General features: G+C 39.1%; 1 protein-coding gene across 5 annotated transcripts in view; it reads left to right on the forward strand.

Moving 5' to 3' along the window:
- LOC132097857 (DNA-binding protein RFX2-like) overlaps positions 1-19,766 on the forward strand; it is a 43,262-nt gene that overhangs the window by 6,560 nt on the left and 16,936 nt on the right. For 2 of the 5 annotated variants that reach the window (XM_059503821.1, XM_059503825.1), the window contains 5 exons: positions 12,316-12,428; positions 15,099-15,188; positions 15,608-15,687; positions 16,621-16,885; positions 18,470-18,544. In XM_059503821.1, the coding sequence (XP_059359804.1) occupies positions 12,316-12,428; positions 15,099-15,188; positions 15,608-15,687; positions 16,621-16,885; positions 18,470-18,544 (623 nt within the window). The remainder of the gene's footprint in view (positions 1-12,315; positions 12,429-15,098; positions 15,189-15,607; positions 15,688-16,620; positions 16,886-18,469; positions 18,545-19,766) is intronic. The other 3 variants (XM_059503823.1, XM_059503826.1, XM_059503822.1) reach the window with 2 other exon arrangements.

Raw genomic sequence — 19,766 nt, forward strand, 5'->3', positions numbered from 1 at the left:
GGATATAATCAGCCGTAATCGGTATTGCAGATGATTGCTTTTATTTGGTGATACCAATTATTGGCTGATACATTGGTGGTAAAAAGTATTCCTAGCTTTTGCCTTTCTATTAGACAGAAAAATAACAGAAAAAAATATAGGGGTTAAAGGATAGTTCACCCAAAAATGAAAATTCTGTCATTAATTACTCACCCTACTCGCAATATTGCCTGTTTATTCTCCGTGCACTCGCGTCTGCTGCTTTAAATTCTCGAGCTCATTATAACAGAATGGATTCTGATTGGCTGTCAAGGTTTGTATCATTCATCAGCTGAAAGAAAATCGTTCTGAAAGTGATTCCAACGATATTGTTTTTCTTCGCCTTTATCCTTATCGCGTGGACTCTGCTATTCTTTAATATTATGAACAATTTTTAGAACTATATCTTTATCGTTCGTTATCTTTATAGTTATCGTTCTTGATGTGAACGGGGCTTAAAACAAGTGTGAAGCACATGACGCAAGTGAGAAGTGCTCGAAAGCTCTCTGATTTTTATCAAAATATCTACATTTATGTTCTGAAAGATGAACGAAGGTCTTACGGGTTTGGAATGACATGAGGATGAGTAATTAATGACAGAATTTTTCTTTTTGGGTGAACTATCCCTTTAATTTTGACAGCACGGATAACCCAGTGCCTGAGCATAAATGGATAAGAGGCACTGTCTTTAACGGTTTTGTCTAACAGAAAGCCAAATGCTATAATACTTTAATATACTGTCAATATATAAAATAAACATTTAAACAATTTAAAGAAGTCTTTGAATATCTATATTAGGCATTCAGTTCCACAAAACCTCTCTCTCTCTCTCTCTCTCTCTCTCTCTCTCTCTCTCTATATATATATATATATATATATATATATATATATATATATGTGTATGTATGTATGTGTGTGTGTGTGTGTGTGTGTATATATATGTATAAATTGGCCACCCAGCTTTCTAAGATATCTGCACTGGCCATCCAAAAATCCACTAATTTCGATATCTTAAAGACAGCGTCCTTTGACTCAGACCAGTAGGCAATGACCCAGAACGCCCTAGTGACCATCAAGCAACATGCTAAAAGTCACTCAGGACTCCTTAGCAACCACATAGCAACAACACTGTCGGTGATGTTCACACCACTCAAATTTCCTTCAGAAAATGACATTTGACTCTAATATTTCACATAGCTCTTAGAACAATGTCACTTCAGCCAATCAATTTGATGAACTGATACGTCAAGGCACAGTGCTCTAATCCCTCTGATTTTCTTTGGGGAAAAATAAGAAAAGGAAACGGGTGACTTGGCTGTGAGATATCTGAGCAGCAGGCTGAGACTTGTCTGAGACTGAAATGTGTTGCTCATAAGAGCCTCTCCCTCAGCGTTCAACCCCCCGTTTGTCTCAAACCGCTCCTCGTCGGAGCGTTCTTTACATTCCACCTGCTTTGTATCGTAGCTCCACAACTGCTAATTAAATTTCCTGCCACAAACAGCACACAGGGCTGTGACATTTGCATCACAATGGCCTTCTCTCTCTCGCCTTCTCTCATAGTCTGGAGACATGGACAGTCCTTCTAATGTCCCCTCTTTTTACTGTTGCATATTATACGATTGGTGTTTTCCTGTCCATTTTCCAGTTTTCTTGTTGTTAGCCCTTGATGTTCTTTCTACAGTGTCCATAATTTAGGACAGTGTCTTGAAACTAAATATTTACTTTATTTAGTTTAAGCAGAAAAAGTCTTGATTTAGAACATACTCAATTTCTGTCTTCTGTTTTGTTTAATATCCATCAGTACGAGGTTTGGCACACTTTTTATAGTGTCAGACTCCATTCATCCCCTCGTTCATCCTGTAGAAGTTCACTCCGGTACACTCAGACCCTCAGAAAAAGAGCATTGAGGATTTTTCCTTCAAGGCTAACATCTCTGTGTAGTTATCATGCCTGTGTGCAGATGAGCTCTTCAGCCTACCCATTCATGCCTCTATATGCACCTGAATAGACGAAGAGGAAGAGCTTGTTGATTCTGTAAGGGCTGAACCCTGTGTGACTCCTCGTTGCCCTATGTGCTATCAGTCTATTGTATGCAGAACTTGTCAAAGTTGTTATGCCCATTTCCCAACCTCTTGTGAAACCCCAACAACCTGGTTGTTCTTTTTTTTTTGCGTCCAACCAGTCAGAAGGTCTCTTATTTTACAAATAGTACCACTGTCATTTATAGGACTACAGTAAACACAGTTTTCCATGCTACAAACATTTACTCTATTCTCTAATATTTATTATAATTAGCAGCACTAATGACATGGCTGAATTATTCAGATGACTGTGATATCTTGACTATCACTTTTTTACTTGAATATCATTTCTACCCAAAATGCCCATAAACCGAGCACACCTTTCATTGTTTCGTGATCCAGTGTGAATCAGATGCTTGTAAACACTTGGATGTCATTCTTGAACATGGGCGTATGAAACTGTAGATAAGCAGTAGTACTTTACACATTAGACATTGACTGTTATTGTCTTTCATGACTGAAACCGATACTTGATTGGGGTTATGACTTTATTTATTTCAGTTTTTTTGATATACTAAATGTTATTTACCATTTCATTAATAGAAATGATTGTTAATCAGCAAATTAGCAATAACAAAGTGTAATTTTTCTAAACATCTGAGACAACATTTTACCATCATCTGTAGGACAGATATTAAATTAGTTCATTTCCAGAAAAAGAATTTCCCTAATAATTTACTCACTCCCATGTCTTTCAAGATTTTCATGTCTTTAAGTCAAAAAGAAATTAAGGTTTTTGAGGAAAACATTCAAGGATTTTTTGTCCAAATAGTGGACTTCAACAGGGCCCAATCGGTTGAAGTTGCAGTTTCAGTGCAGTTTCAAAGGGCTCTACATGATTCCAGCTGTTGAAAAATTGTCTTATCTATTGAAAGGTCAGTCATTAAAAAAAATAAATAAATAAATTATATACTTTACCACAAATGCTCATCTTGCACTAGGTCTGCGATGTGCATCCAATACTTCATGCATTACATAATCACAGTGGAAAGGTTTGCTTTCCATTGTATGTTGAAATTTCATTCCATCACCACATGCATTGAAGCACAATTGACAGCAGATAAGGGACCTTTTTTGCCTGCTAAACTGAACTGAAATGACTTGAATGTGACTGCACCTTGAGTACAAAATCTGTGAATATCTGTAAAAGAAATAAATAGATATCAGTCAAGCTATTTATATTGGTTATGTCCTTAGCCTGGAAGATTTGTTGCACACAATCCAGATAAACCATCCAACATTGACATGACTTATTGAATTACATAATAATGTGATACTTGGGCTAGATTCCTGATGCTTTAATGCAGTCTCATGTGTCTTTAAACAGTGTCTGTCTGTTTGATGGTAACAGTCGACAATAAATCAGGAAGTTCACATGTGTGGAAGCTTTTCACGTACAGCTGTAGAGATTGCCACACTTGGCTCATAAGATCTTGAAGGGTGTGTGATAATGCAGTTGTTGTTGAGATGGAACCAAGTCAGTCAAAGTAGGTATGGAGTAAAGGCCATGTTGTTCTTGCAGGTTATCAAAAAATGTATTCCTCCGTCTGCGTGACTCTGAAATCTGACCGTTGAGCTGCAGACGTAATGTGGAGACAATGTGGTGTGACAGAATCACTTTAGGAAGTTTCTGTCTTCCTTCCCTCTGAAATATATTGGCTACTGTTGACCTGATGCCATTTGGCATTTAGCATGGGTAGTCTGGTAATCTTCATCTCACTGTCTTACAAATAGGTTTTTCAATGAGAAATGGCACTTTTGTTTCTACAGCATTTAAAAGCAATGCATATTAAAGCAGATTGTGCATTTAATAGTGCTTCTCTTTTAATCGAGCGTCTTGTTTGCCAGCCAGAACTTGTTGCACTGTTGCAATATAAAGCCCACAGCAGAAACTCGGCTGGCTGGAATCTCTTACATTTCCGAAAACTCATCCTGAAACAGCTTTACTGCATGTGTCACTGGGTGTAGTTACCAGGATGTATATTTTTGCACCCCTAACAGACACCTGCTGTGAGAGACTTCTTTTTCGCAGCACGATCATCTGTTTTTGTATCACTATGGGCAACAAGGTGGTGTGACAACAAAAACTGGAGAGGAGTTCCACCATTTTGTCATCACTATTATAAAAAACAGATAGAAAGGGCAATTATCACTATGGAACCAGACACGTTTAACAGTCTTCTCCTTCTTCACCTTCTCATAGTCTTTGTTCCAAAGGTAAGCTTTCTCTTTTACGACACACTTTTTCCCCCTCCTTTCGGAATCATCATCTGCTCCGGGTTGGGGGTGGTGCGGAAATCTGGAAAGGGTTACTGGTGGAGGAGGAGGAGGAGAGGGAGGGGGATTGTAGAGTTGTAAGTGTGAACAAACGGTCTCCATGGCAATGTTCGACCGATTCTCCCTGGCTGCAGAGCCCCTTTGCTTTTGGGTTGCTGGTGACGGATGGACTAGGGTTGTGTCGGGAATTGAAGATGGAGGGTTCTTTTTGTGGCTTAATATCCACAGACACTAGTCCATATCTTGTTTGGATTTAACTGTGCTGAACTACTCTTGATTTATCCTTAAAAAATTTGGCAAATTCCGTGACATTGCACATTATACTGTAAATTCTGTTTTTATGACTGGATTCCACAACTCTGTCCATACTTTCAGCATCGTGGAAATCATAGGGCCCTAGATAAGTCACATACATAACACTTTCTTAATATCCTCCAGGTTCAATCTTCGTATTTGCAGTTGGTATGGATGGATGATCTATATCATAAGTGGTAGGAGCATTTGGTGTGTGTTTTTCAAAGCTGCATATCTGCAGAACATCGGCCCAGCTTGTTGGACACAGATGTCCAGTATAGATGGCCCTTTAATGGTAACAAGTGTCTCTGCTTTATTGCATGGCTGATCGAAGCTTCCGGCGGGTCATAAAAGCAATCAGAGTGTATTTCCAAACTGCAAATCTGTCAGGAACGTCTGGATTATATAGTTGGAAAAGTAATTTGAGGCTTCGTTTACAAAGTGATTGTTGTATTTGGAGCGTGTAAGTGCAAGAATGACTTGTGGCGGCTTTTCTTTTCTTCTCTTGACTTTTTTTGCCTTTCTGATGGCTTTAACATTCCCTGTCAGCGTGCCATACCAGAGAAAGTTCTTGTAAGTCCTGAAGTATAGCTTTCTGTTGATGTTTTTTTTTTTTTTTTTGCTATAACAGCACATGTTTTTTTCCCTCCCGAGTCCCTGCCTCGGCTCCAGAGGGTCAGAGTAATAGCTTATGTATTTATTGTTCTAAGTTTCTGGTTAATGTTAGATAGAAGGATCACTTGGGGATGGCATTGTTTGGTTTGGGAAGTATTCTGTTGGTTGCATAGCAACAGGCTCCTGGAAACGGGAGTGGACGGTGTTGCCACTAGCAACCGCTATTGCTCTGCAAACAATGTGGGCCAGTGCAAACAAGAGCCAAGACTGTGGGCTCCTGCTTTTAATTGAACATCTGCATGTGCTTTGCCCTGATCGAGTGTTGTTTAAGTTCAATCTGTCTGTGACAGATGTGTATAAACCCACTCACCTCAATCACAGGTATCACTTTATGTTTTCCTTGTCATTTAGGCCTGGTTTATTGCCAGCATACTTCCAGGAGAGGATTTTACTCTGTCTCTTCACACTCAGGTTAATGAGAACAGAAGGAAATGGCTGCTATGTTGTGGCGGTCTTTAATAGCTCATTTGTGTTCGGCTGAGGTGAGTGCTTGTGTCGTGCGGTGGGGAGTCTCTGCTCTACTGTAATAAACCAGAAGTCTATTGAGGACGGGCCTCTCTCGCTCTTCACACCAAAGTGCCGGGGTGCTCCTGCTGTTTTCTGCTTTTGTGCAGCCCAGACCTGCTGGTGGGGAATTTGTGTGGCTTTTAACCTTCTCTAGGAGATTAGATGAGATTGAGGTGCACAACTAACTAGCCCGCTTCACTCGTTCTCATTATTATTATTATTATTGAAAAAAGCAAGTAATTCTGGAAGGTTGTGATGAAAAATAGTTCACAGGTTCTGAGTGGGTCATGGACAGTGAAGAATTCTAACTAACCTTATAGCTTTGTATTTAGGATAGCAAAATAAATATATATTTTTTCAAAAGGAGAAGATAATGCTTCCCATGTTGATTATTGCCTTTTTGGGAGGTTTCTAAGATCTAATTCAGCAGGCGACAGCATGGACTAGTTTTGTCAACAAGGTTGAACATCATTTATTCAGCTGATGTGCTATGATACATTTCAGTTAAAAGAGCAATTCACTTGCAGAATAAAAAATTCTCATTTGTCATCCAAGATGTTCATGTCTCTCTTTTTTCAGTCATTAAGAATTTAATTTTTTTTTAGGAAAACATTCAAGGAATTTTCTTCATATAATGGACTTCAATGGTGACAAGGTCCAAATTGCAACTTCAGTGCAGCTTCAAATAGCTCTACAGGTCCCTACCAAGGAATAGTGGTCTTATCTAGTGAAATGATCAATCATATTATTAAAAAATAAAAAATGTATATATTTTTTAACCACACATGCTCATCTTGCACTACCTCTGCAATGCGCATGAGTGTCTTCACGCGTTGTGTAATCATTAGGGATGGGTATCGTTAAGGTTTTAATGGTATTACTACTCTTACCGATACTGCTTAACGGTCCGGTACTTTAACGGTATTCTTATCGGTACTTTGTGTTGTGTTACTTTGTGTTGTGTTAGGCAGTCGAAAAATTTGCATTTCTCTGTCTGCACATAATGCACTTTTGAAAGATGCTTTGACAGATTGCTTGTGTTTCCGCCCTTACATGCAAAAATTTGCACTTATGACAACCAGCGTTGTCTGCATCAATTCTAGTGAAGTATAACCACACTTTGGAACGTTTTGCTGTCTCCGTCATCATCACTCTTTGTATTAAGCAGGAGTTTTCGTACTGTAAGGGGCCGTTCACATATCGCGTCTAAAAACGCGTGGGAAACGCTAGGCACGCCGCTTTCTGATTTTTTCCCCAAAGCCTTCGGGCACTTGCGCTCCTGAGGAGTCTGCCGTTGCTAAGCAACCATGACCTGCTCTCTCCATGAAGACGGTGAAAATTTCAGCAATGGATAAATGGATTTGCAGCACTAAAAATTGCTTGCAGTAGCTCTGCTACTAAATTGATTTAAAAATCCACATACAGCTATCAGCTGTTCCTTCATCTTGGCTGAGCTTTCAACATTGCTACGGAAAAGGTGAGGAAGTTACATGGCCTGCGGTGCGCTTGCGGCATTCTGAAAAGTTGAGATGTTTTTAACTCGATGTGGTGCTGACGCGCCTGGAAAAAACGAGCTCGTCGCACCGCTTGCGCGTCGCTTCCATTATGAGCGCGCATACCGCGCGCCTACATTTGAAATAACGAACTTGAGTGCGCAAAAGACGCGATATGTGAACGGCCCCTTATGCGTGTGTGTGCACCGCGCTCGTTCTTGTTTTTTGTGTGTGTGACTGACAGACAGCCTCCACGGCGCACATGAGAGATCTCGCAAACGTCTTAATATGATCGCACATTGGAAATGTTTGGTGAGATAAAATGTGCACGATAACATTATTAAGCAAAAATACATAGTACATTAATTTTTTTTCCCCTCCAGTACCGAAAGCAGAACCGATACCGTCAGATCTTACTGATACTACAGTCTTACATAATTTAGCCCCGGGGTCATTTTAATACCGGGTTTCGGTACCCATCCCTAGTAATCATGTTGGAAAAGTCATGCACAGTTAGTTCTTCATCTACATATTTTGGTAAAAAATTGGGTAGGGCGAAAAACTCATTTTCTCACAACATCCTTGTTTTAACTTTTTTTGTAACACTGGGTCGGTACTTCCAAAAAGTATAAACATTTGTATTTTTCTTAGAAAATGACAGATTGGTACGATAGATAAGGCCCTTATTCCTCAACTGGGATCATGTAGAGCCCTTTGAAGCTGCGCTGAAACTGTAATTTGGACCTTCAACCCATTGGCCACCATTGAAGTCCACAGTATGGAGAAAAATCCAGGATTGTTTTCCTCAAAAAACTTAATTTCTCTTCGACTGAAGAAAGACAGATATGAACATCTTGGATGATAATGAGTAAATTATCAGGAAATTATTATTTCGGAAGTGAACTTCTCTTTTAAGGACATTTTTCATACTTCGTTTCAAGACCCAAATTTTTACATTGGGCATCAAGTGGTGAACCAGCAAAGCTATCTGAGAAGCGCTGGTCAGTACCCAGACTGACAGGCTGAAGTGGATTTCTCCCTGAACACCTGAAGGCACACAGTGAGTGATTTCTGAGAACAATAGCAGTAGGCAGAATCAGCTCCAAAGATAACTGTGGCAGGGCCAGCCCAGGACGTATTTATAACCAATGCAACACCCCTCAAGCGAATACCTCTTTAAAAGATCTAAGCACACTCATACTATTTACTCTGAGAGGTTTTATGAAGTGTTTTACCTTACCAGTCTAGTTCATGTGAGAGTTAGACAAAGTCTGTGGGATTTGAACCAAATAATTCCTGTTGACTGATACAGCAAGCCCAGTTGGAAAGCATGACTGTGACCATCTACATGTGTCTAACTGGTGTAAACAAACTGGAAGACTTCCATCCTGGTGATGACTGGGTGATTACTCCCACACATAATCTGTACCCGCAAGTCCACAGAGTTCCACTGAATTTGAACCCACATCATTCATAAAATTCTACCAGACACCGCCCTTTGAGATTTTGTTGATTATCATTAAAAAGCATAATCAGATTAGCTAAAATATTTGAGTGTTGTCAAGGTTTCATAGTCATTTTTTAATTTGTTTAGCTGAATCCCTCTCGAAATTGATGCGAGGTCTTCTTTAAAAAAAAAAATGTAAAGTTTTCATTTAGCCGAAAACCAAAAATATTTTTGATGAATTAATCAATGAATGAATCAGTTTTATTTAATCAACCATCAAACAATAACTGAGTTGTATAAAATTTTCAATGTCTCATAAGGGCAGTTTTCTATCAGTTTTTATTTTATTTTAATTTTTTATGGTCTAATATTTCTAATCCAATTTATTGATGAAAAATAAACATTTAAACTTATTTGAATTGCAGAATAACATTTCAATGCTAAGACGGTTTCATATCAAAAGTAACAAAGCACAAAGCCTATTGTGCTGGAATTTTATTGCATCACTATTTGTAGTTATTCCCTATAAAAAAATTTATTTAGTCATCACAGCTGACTAGAAAATATAATGGAAGCGTTGGAAACCTACTGGTCAAAAACGTGTGGGAACACCCAGTACTGTAGAATACACTTTTATTTGCAAAATCTTATTTGCAAAAACAGTATTGACTCTTTGTAAAAAGAAAACTGCAAATGTGTGTCAACTGTGTCAAACCCCCCCCCCCCCCCCCCAAAAAAAAAACAGATACACCCAGAGTGTATCTGAGTTCATGCTTTTTACTGAACTGACTCATCTGTTGTATTCATAACAATCCCTTTATTTTCTGAAAACTGGGATAGTTACATTTTTCTCCAATTAATTTACCTTTGAATAGAGCTTCACACTCAAGAATTCATTATTTCTATATTACTGATCTCAGGAAACACAATTAGCTTTTATTCTTTATTCCTCTATTCCCAGAGGAAAACTTTAAGTGCCTGTAATTAGCATAATTTTTTTTCCTGCAGATGAAATCATGTGTGTAGAGCGTATTGCTACTCTTTTGCTCTATTTGAAACTTTAACAACAAACTGTCAGTCAAGGGGTCTCTCGTATCGCATGAGCTCTCAGATTAACCTCCTCTGCTGTTTGTCAGTCACAATCAATACAGGCGTGAATCTTAAACACTGATCTGGGACCTGTTGAGCGGTAACTGCATCGTCGGACTGGTAAAGAGCTCATTTAGATGTACAGAGCTCAGCGCCCCCCCTGTAGCTCTCGTTCCCCGTCTCTGAGTCTGTCTCTCCAGCACTCTGAAAGTTCCTGTGTGTGAGCTTAAAAAAGAATAGCACAAGGGGAAGGGGGTGGTAGAGTTAGGGATGGTTGCCATGGATCCCTCACCATAGCAACCGACAAACGTTTACAAAGCATTGAGGAATTTCCTCATATCAGCTGTATTACTGGAGCTCCTAGAGACGGACTCTCATTCCAAACAACCGCTGGAGATCATCAGTATCCTAGTGGGGGGACCAGCCTCATTGCCATTTTAGCTTCAACCCAAACCCCCATCTAACCCCCCCGCTATTTCTTTTCATGACTGGGGGAGTATGTTGTTTTTCCGCCCCTCCACTTTTTCCAAAGTCCCCCTGCTCTCACCTCCTAATCATCTTGGTTTTTTTTTTTTTTTTTTAACCTGTGGGAGGCTGCCTGGTCTCCATTTGTCACTCTTTTCTAATTTTTCCTGTTGTTCTGTGCACCATCAACGGCTGTGAGAGCTTGGAGAGTTACATCGGGATCTCGACGACCGTGGCAAACTCAAATCTTCACTTGAGCTCAATTCCCCGTCGACTCCTTGGGGCCACGTTGCAGTTGTGATGGGGTTGTTAATGTCTCCTTTGTTCTTTTCTTCATAATAGAGTTCAGAGGTGAGCAGCCTGCTGGGGATGCGGGTGACTCAGCCTGACTTGGCTAGGTTGAGCTCCTGGTCCTTTCGAAGGAAGAGAGTGTGAAAAGCCGCTTTGTTTCCCACTTTTTCTGGCATCTTTCCAGAGTTGTATTTCAGTGGGCTGCTCTTATCCTCTTCAGCAACCTGTTGGCGCTCAGTTTGATTGCGTCGCGTATCTTTCGTAGTGGTGGGAATCAGCAGGGATCTCATGATATTATATTATGCTGAGATGCCAATTGGCACATTGCTGTCCTTTATGCTTATTTAGAATTTTTACTGCATTGTTTTTCAGTGCTTCAAACTATTTTATACTTGGTATGTTCTGATTTTGATCAAATAAAAATAATTGAGCTATTGCTAACCTCTTCAAATATTTTGTTAAAATGTTATCTCAAAAACACATTATCCTAAGCTTATAGTTATAACAATACTTAGTAGCAATATTAATATAACTATTACTTAACAAATTAACTGCAAATCTACCATTATTGGCATAAACTTTTGTCTGAATATTTTTACACATCTGATTCTTGGGATGGCTGTGCTTTTAAAATTAAATTATTATCTTAAAGTGACGAAGGATTTAGAAAGTCTGACGGTAATCAGTGTTGAGTACTACTTTAAGGTTAACCCTGGCTGCTTAAATGTTAGAAAATGATTAACGGTTATCAAATGTAACATTTTAAATAGGGTAGCTTGTAATCTGTAATCTATTACATTTGCCAAAGTAATCTTCCCAACACTGGTTAGCATTAGCTAAAGCAGGTACAAACTAATTTGTTACAGAATGTTTTATGACCAACATCACACGAAAATGCATGCACAAAAACAAACAAACAAAAAAAAAACACTCCACTATTTTTGAAAATATTCTCATTTTCCAACTCCCCCAGAGTTAAACAGTTGAGTTTTACTGTTTTTGAATCCATTCAGCCGATCCCTGGGTCTGGCGGTAGCACTTTTAACTTCGCTTAGCACAGATCATTGAATCTGATTAGACCATAAGCATCGTGCTCAAAAATGACCAAAGAGTTTCGTGATATTATGCAGCCTTGAAAATAGTCCTCAGCAAATCTGCTATTGCTGCAACTACACAAACTAGCTGGGGACTATTTTCAGGTGCTGCGTAATATACCCATGGTAATTCCTTGATTATTACGCCAGAATGAGAGTATAGTTCCTAGCCATATCAGCCTAGAAAATCGCAACTTTTCATTTTCTGTTGGTCTTGGTACAAAATGTATATACAGAAGAGTCCAGTTTTAAATTGGAAAAATATTTAAACTCTTTGGTCATTTTTGAGCGAGATGCTAATGGTCTAATCCGATTCAATGAGCTATGCTAAGCTAAGATAAAAGTGCTACTGTCAGACCCAGAGATCGGCTGAATGGATTCAAAAATTGTAAAACTCAACTGTTTAACTCTAGAGGAGTTGGAAAATGAACCTATTTTCAAAAATAGTGGAATGTTCCTTTAAGGGTGTGATCAGGTATTTTCCATTGTCTAGTCTTTAATAAGCAAACAAAAGCACACGAAATTGTAATATTGAAATATTTAATATTTTTCACTTCCTCTCTCTTTCTTTCTCGCATGCTCAGGAGAAACCATGCAGCGGTCAGAGGGTGGCTCAGAGACTGCGTCCACCGTGGCGCTGAGAACGTCCACTTCAGCCCAGGCGCCAGTGGTTCAGCCCGTTCCTGCCTCCCAACAGGTAAGCAGCCTCAGTACGATCTATCTAAACTCTGCTGAACAAAAGTAGCATAATAAGTTGATAGCACATGAGCTGTTTAATATGAAAATCAGAGCTGCTTTAGCTCTTCTGTCATCGGCCTGAATCTCTCTAAAGATGCTTGTCAATATGCGCTGGATCCATCTGAAGCGATGAAAGATTTCTCCTCACCCACACCGTTCATCTGTCAAAGCCACTTGAAATGATTAGCAGCGACTTTGCGTGGTGCTGCCGAGGGAGATGTTGGGTTTGGATCAACCACACATCCAAAGAAACTGGGCCTGTATTCATAAAGAACCTTAATGCAAAAAGTAGCTCCTAGTGACAAAATTCTTAGAAATGTGGGCGTTTACTCTTAAAATTAAAGAAAAAATCCTAGTAAAGAAAAAAGTAATTCTGAAAGCATCTTAACCCTTAAAAGATGTCTTAAGATCAAACTTGTTAGGAGCTCAGACGAGGACTTTTAAGAGGTTTAAGAGTTTCTTTAGCAGAGGAGAAAATGGCAGAAAAACGAAGAGGCAGAAGAAATGTGTTGCAGACAATGGATTACAGTGAGTTAATAAGACGCTATAGATTAAATTGTGCAGGGATCACGTTTGTGACTGAGCTTATTAGAGACGTGCTAACGTCTCCGACACAGCGCAGAAATGCCATAGCACCAGAAATTAAAGTAATCACTACATTACGATATTTGGCAACTGGGAAAATGCAACAATGCAATAGTGATGTTTTGGGTCTGTCACAACCTTCTGTAAGCAGAGTGATCACACAAACAATTACAGCACTTTCAGAACATCTTATTGTGTCGCAGTTCATTTCGTTTCCACTGGACATTCCCACCTGCAGGCTCAAAAAACTGCATTTATGAATATAGCAGGCTTATAGGTGCGCACAAGCAGGGGGAATGAACCGTTAATAGTTTGTGCTATACGCTCCCATGTCTGCTTCTTGTCCCTTGCTGTGGCACCCGGCCCAAATTTTCCTTTAAGAATGGCCTTGTGTTCATCCACTAACTGGGCTAACAGTAAACACTGTTGCTCTGTCCAGTTGGGCTTTCTCGCCCTTCTTGGTTTTGATTCCATGTTTGATACATTAAAACCGAGCGCCAACCTCCCGCTCTCTCTCGTGAGGCCAATAAGGAAGTGACTAAAACTGCAATTCATCGACTGGCCGCTTGAGGCTGGCTGCAAAAGGGAGTCAGTCCCATAGACTCCCCATGTTAAAATGCCCAACTTTACAGCAGGAAAAAACATGTTTACAGCCTGGTTCAAAAAATGATTTTGGTCTAAATAGCTAATTTTGCCCTTCATGACAACTGTGAGGGGGGTGAATTTTTTTATAACTCATCCGTTTAAATTATATTAAGACTTAAAGTTCTGCATAATTAAGGGCGTGGTCACTTGAGTGACAGGGAGATTGCGCTGCTGACACTGCCGTCGCGCTAGGTGGGCGTGGCTACAGCAACTAGCTCCCGCCTTTTTGCCCATTTTTGATTGTCCGGGAGAGTCGCGCGTTGACGCGCTGCCAAGATGGCGACGGCCCGCTCTACACACTTTAGGCTTCAAAAACTCTCTTCAGTAGTCTACGGGTGAGGCACGGACACTACGTCCATGTTTTTATACAGTCTATGATTAAAACCAACATTCAAACCGCCACTTAAATAGGACAGCAATCACTGTAATTGGTTAGTGGAACAATTCTTATCATTCTAAGCCAATCAAATACCTTATAGGAAATTAAAAGCATGGTAAATAAAAAAAGGATTTATATACACACATATAATGTGTGTGTGTGTGTGTGAGAGAGAGAGAGAACGGTCAAATAGGAAAAATTACGCATGTAAATTCAAAGTGAGAATTAGAATAGACCCTATACTTAAAATCACTCTTCTTTTTTTTTCCTTTTTTTTTTTCACAGTCTTTAAAAGATTGTGTCAAACATAGCAACGGGGTCAACCCCGCCTCCTCACTAAAATGAAAGTTTTTGTCTTTTCCTGTTGCTCTCAGATCGGTCCCGAATATAGCTCTTAAGCTAAGACTCCTACGTAAAAGTTTTTAAGCTAAATTAAGAGTTTTCTGAGAGGATTCTTAGAATCTTTATGAATATGGGCCCTGGTCTTTATGTAATTTCGGTTAATATTTTGAGTAGAGCATCACATTTCCCTGGACAGCTGTAGAGGATTTGATGAAAACCAGCACACAATGAAATATAGACTCCTAGTATGTAACCTTCGTGGTGCTTGCAGTTTGGATTAAAGACGACACTTTTAATAAACGAAACTTTCCAGTGATCTATCTCAAGATATTAAAATCTTTCGCCGTTTTTTTTTTTTTTTTTTTTTTTTTTCTTTCTTTTTTTGTTGTGTAAATGAGTGAAATTTAACACAACAAAGAAACGCCCTGCCACCCATCTTCCTTTATTTGGACAGACAGGTAGTCCCACCCCAAGCTCACACCAATTGGTTGAGACAGAAGTTTTTTAAATTGCCACAAAAATGGCTTACAGTTCTCTTTCCATATTAAACTGGCATAATGGCATTCTTACATAGAAACAATTACGCACCTGACCTTTTAAAGAGAAAAGGGGTCTAATTTTTTACATTTGTGTGTGTGTGTGTGTGTGTGTGTGTGTGTGTGTGTCCCTCACCTGCAGCGTGTGTTAGTTCAGTCCACCGGCTCTTCCCAGAAGGGAGCTCAGGTGCAGCAGTTGCCAGTGCCTAGAGTGCAACAGATCCCTCAGCAGGTACACACACACACACACAGGACGGTTCACTGCACTTCCTGATGACCCACAACGCTTCTGGCTTATCTTTTGCCTCTCTACATATCTCTTTCACACTCTCGTGACTGTCTTTGTCCTTCCATCACTCTCTCTCTCTGTCTCCGCATACCTTCAGAACCCCGAAACGCAGACATGCTGTACTTTCACACACGTCATGCTTGGGCTGTTGCGACTAATATGTTAATAAGTAGTTTCCCGGCTTGACAGGGTGTCTCTGATTGTTGAGGTGAAGCTTTGTACTCACTGCCCCCTACTGCCTGCAGACTGCATACAGCTGTTCATCTCATTTGCCTTACAGAATCTATATTATCACTTCTCAGAACTCATACAGTGGTTATTTAGCACCAGTCTGATCCGTACGCGTGTGTGTGTGTTTAAAGGTCCAACAGGTTCAGCATGTGTACCAGTCCCAGGTGCAGTATGTGGAGGGGGCAGAGGCCGTATACCCCAATGGCACAATGTAAGCCCCTTTCAATATATTAGACGAATCTGTCAAACCTGCTTTCAGTTGTTCACTTTGTGCAGGCAACTTATTACTGAAGACTTCCTGTTGATGCTGAAGTATAATGTAATGAGTATTATGCTGGTGCTTTCCATCAATTTTTTTTTTTTAGGCAAAAATTGTGACATTCATTTAAATCGTGACACTGCGGAATTAGTTTAATACACCTAATTAATAATTTAAAATATTGGACCGTTTATTTTTATTGTGGATCGAAGAATATATAATATTTACTTAGACAATCATATTTTTTTTCCAAGGTTACTTACTTTTCTCCAACCCCTTGAGCCTAATAAAAAGGAAATTAATTTCCTTTTTTTCAGGAGCCTTTAGTGATTCAGGCCCCATTTTTGTGGAAGTGTTTTGTTTTTTGTTTTTTACGTTTATTCTGGAGTTTAATAATGACTGGCTGTGTTTTAATATATAGTCTGAAAGCCATATCAGTAATGAAAACCCTAATAGCTTTCTGTCTATTTTTGTGGATGTTCGTGTCCACTGTGTAAATAATTAACTAATTAAATATGAATAAATTAGCTAATATAAAATTGTAAATATGGCCTCTTTAACTGAAAGATGGAAGATGTTTATTCAGGAAATAAATATATTATCTAGTGTGTGTGTGTGTGTGTGTGTGTATATATATATATATATATATATATATATATATATATATATATATATATATATATATATATATAGCATTGGTAGAGCATTGCGAAATTTTGGGGTTCAAAGCGTCTGCTAAATGCATAAATTTAATTTTAAATTTTAATTTAATATAGATGAGGTCCTTATCAAATCCAACTTCTGAGTTGACAATCAAAAGATGTTCTTGGAAAGTTGAGATTGCGTTAAATGCTGAACATTATTGTCTTTTGTGTTTTTCTCCAGTCGTACTGCATACTCGTACAACCCAGAGTCCCAGCTGTACGGACAGGGCAGCGGAAGCACCTATTTTGACACTCAAGCAGGTGGTACTCAGGTTACCACAGTCGTCTCCTCTGCTGGCGGAGTGCCCACCCACAGCATGGTGGGAATCGCCATGGATGTGGGCAGCAGTCAGATCATTTCCAGTGGCAGTGCCTACCTGATCCACGGCGGGATGGAGAGTGGCCGCCACCACACCTCTCACTCCTCACGCTCTTCATCCGCAATGGTAAGGTTCGCTGTGCTGAAATCCTTCAAGACTGCTCCACTGGTGACATGGGAGGGGAGTTTTTAGTCCCATTACTTTGAGCTCTTAGAAAACTGTGATTTTGGAAATGTGAGCACAGTCTTACAATGCTGTTTTATTGTTTAGATGATGTGTGACGGGAATGTGCTTTCCATGTCTTTTAACACAGAAAAAAATTGCAACTCATCCCTCAGTTAATAAACGCGAACAAAAATGTATTAACATCTTCTTTGGAAAATTGTTTCCGATATTAACTCCTGCCTGATATGTGCAAGGAGAGTCCTTAAAGCATAACTTGAAGTTTACTCACCTAGAAAAGGGTAATAGCAAAATGGGTACTGAAAAGAGAACACATTTTTGTGTGAAAGAATTAAATACCACTATACCATAAATATACAGTCTGCATTTCTGCTCACATCTCCTAGAATTGCTTCTTTTTTTTTTTTTTTTTTTTTTTCAAGCTGAAGGATGAGTCAAAATGACTTTCTGTGGTAATCTGCAGCATGTCTCAGATAATGCTGACAGAGCTCAACTTACATTCCCTAAGACAAAAGTGTTTTGCAATTATGTGCATTTCTGAAACGGTAACGTTACAGATTAATCATGCAAACACTTTTTTTCCCTTACCAATGCTCTGTAGAGAAGAGATGACACACTGTCATCAGAGTGCAGCTCTTTTTCCACAGTGTGCTAGTTTATGAGGTGGGCTGAAAGCAGGGACAGGGCTTAAGGAGGCGACTGCCTCTAAATAATCCAGCTCTGCCTTGTTTTAGCAGTTTTCACAGTCACTTGAGTGGCCTCCGAAACAAAGCAACCCCTGGGGCTCATTACCATTTGGCCAAGGGCCGTCGGGAGCCTTTTAAAGACTTGGAAGGATGCCTGTTTTTTCTTTTTCTTCTCCCTGTCTCCCTCTTTCTCTTTAGAAGTTTTGCCACTCTGCCAAAACTTACTCTCTCTGCCTCTTTATATCTTTCTCTCCCTCTAATCTTTTCTTTTCAATCTCTTTATTCCAGCTTTTGAAATATAATTTTTTTCATGCCCACTATGGAAAAAAAACAATCTGGTTAATGAATGCAATAGCAGAAACTTATATCCTTCTCCACAGCTAATACCTGCAGAAAAACATGTTTATTAGAGTCAAATTAAATCTGCTTTTTCAGCATCACGCGTTAAATGTGACCGTGTCTATGCAGAGGGCGCAACCCTGCTAACTGTGTGATTTCAGAAGTGGACAGAGAGTTTATCTTGTGTTTGAGAGTAGCCTGACCTCATGGCCTGTGTGTGCGGATCATTAGCATATATGAGGCCGAGACAGGAAGAGTGGCGTAACCCCCGAGTTCCTCACATTTGCATGCTTTTTGTCCACCCATAATGAATGTGGCTGCAAACACTGACAGACTGTAATGGAAATGCTCAAAGTCCGGCTGCAGCTAACAGACTGATTTCCTTTTCTGTTTTTTTTGTGTGTCTTTTCTCCCTCCCTGTTGTCCTCCCCAACATTCCACCCCCTCTGTTTTTTCCTTCTCTTCCCCGTTTCATGTCTTGCATGCTTCTACTTTTCCTCAGCTTGAAATGGCGATTGAAAACCTCCAAAAGTCAGAAGGGATTGCCACTCACAAAAGCAGCCTGCTCAACAGCCATGTAAGTCAAACTGGGAAAAAAAACTTTATTGAAACTGGAACAAATCCTGAAAAAAAGGCTTAGTTCATTCTGCCTGCCTCTTTGCTTTGCTTTTCACTGCTGCTGTGAGCATGCTTTTTCCAGAACGGCCCCTCGCTCTGTGTGTTTTGGGTTTAAAGTGCCTCAGACCCCCTGCATTTACATGACACCACTGATTCAGTCAACATCTCAGGGATCACCATGTTTATATGTATGAGATCTACCCCTGAATATTAAACACTTAAACTTATATTTAAGGATTTTCTATTTCTATTTTAATGTTAAATTGCAGTTGGAGTCTGAAGTGGCTCTGAGCTCTTGAGTCCAGAACATTTATTTATCTCATTGTAGACAGACAATGTAAGGCTATGAATATTTACACCTAAACGGATATCCTTTTCTTGCATCAGGCCTGAGATGTGACTGACATAATGCTGTGATCAGTGTCAGACTCCCTCTCCCATGTTTTTCTCACTTATCAGGAGGCTTGCATGGAATATACACCCACAAAATTGCCCAAAAAAGCCCTTCATTCACAAAGTTCTACACACCCCATGCCTTGCATATAAAATATTTGACAAAATGTTCTAATCCATTCATCTAATTTTTTAAAGAAATTGTTCAGTTTTGTTGTTTACCTAGCCTCATGTTGTTCCAGTGTTGTTATTGTTAACTAAAACCGTTCAAAATGGTATGAATTGATATAAAATATAAATCGTAAATGAACATTAGAAATGTTGCTGACTACAGCAACTAATTACTATTACTGTTACTAAAATTATTATAAAACTGAAATAAAAATTAAATAATGCTAAATGGAACTATTTAAAAACAAAACAAATCAAAAACATAAACACTATTAACAAATACAGCACAATTTCACTTAAATAAATAGTTAAACTTGAATAAAAAAACCCTCAAAATATTATATATAAATTAGGGCTGGTAAGCGATTACATTTTTTAAATTAAATGATGTGGTGATTGATTAATCTAATTAATCGCACATCAAATTTGGAGAAATTATTCTGAAAAGATCATTTAAAGTCGTTGGGTAAAGCATCTAACAGAGATTACAAAAAGCAGGTCCAGCAAGAAATATTTTGTTTGATAAAATTTATTACATATACTCTTTTGGACCATGTGAGTAAATGATGACAGAATTGCCATTTTTGGTTGAGTGAACTATAACTTTAATAGTTTAA

This window comes from Carassius carassius, chromosome 21, assembly GCF_963082965.1.
Source record: "Carassius carassius chromosome 21, fCarCar2.1, whole genome shotgun sequence".
Taxonomy (NCBI): domain Eukaryota; kingdom Metazoa; phylum Chordata; class Actinopteri; order Cypriniformes; family Cyprinidae; genus Carassius; species Carassius carassius.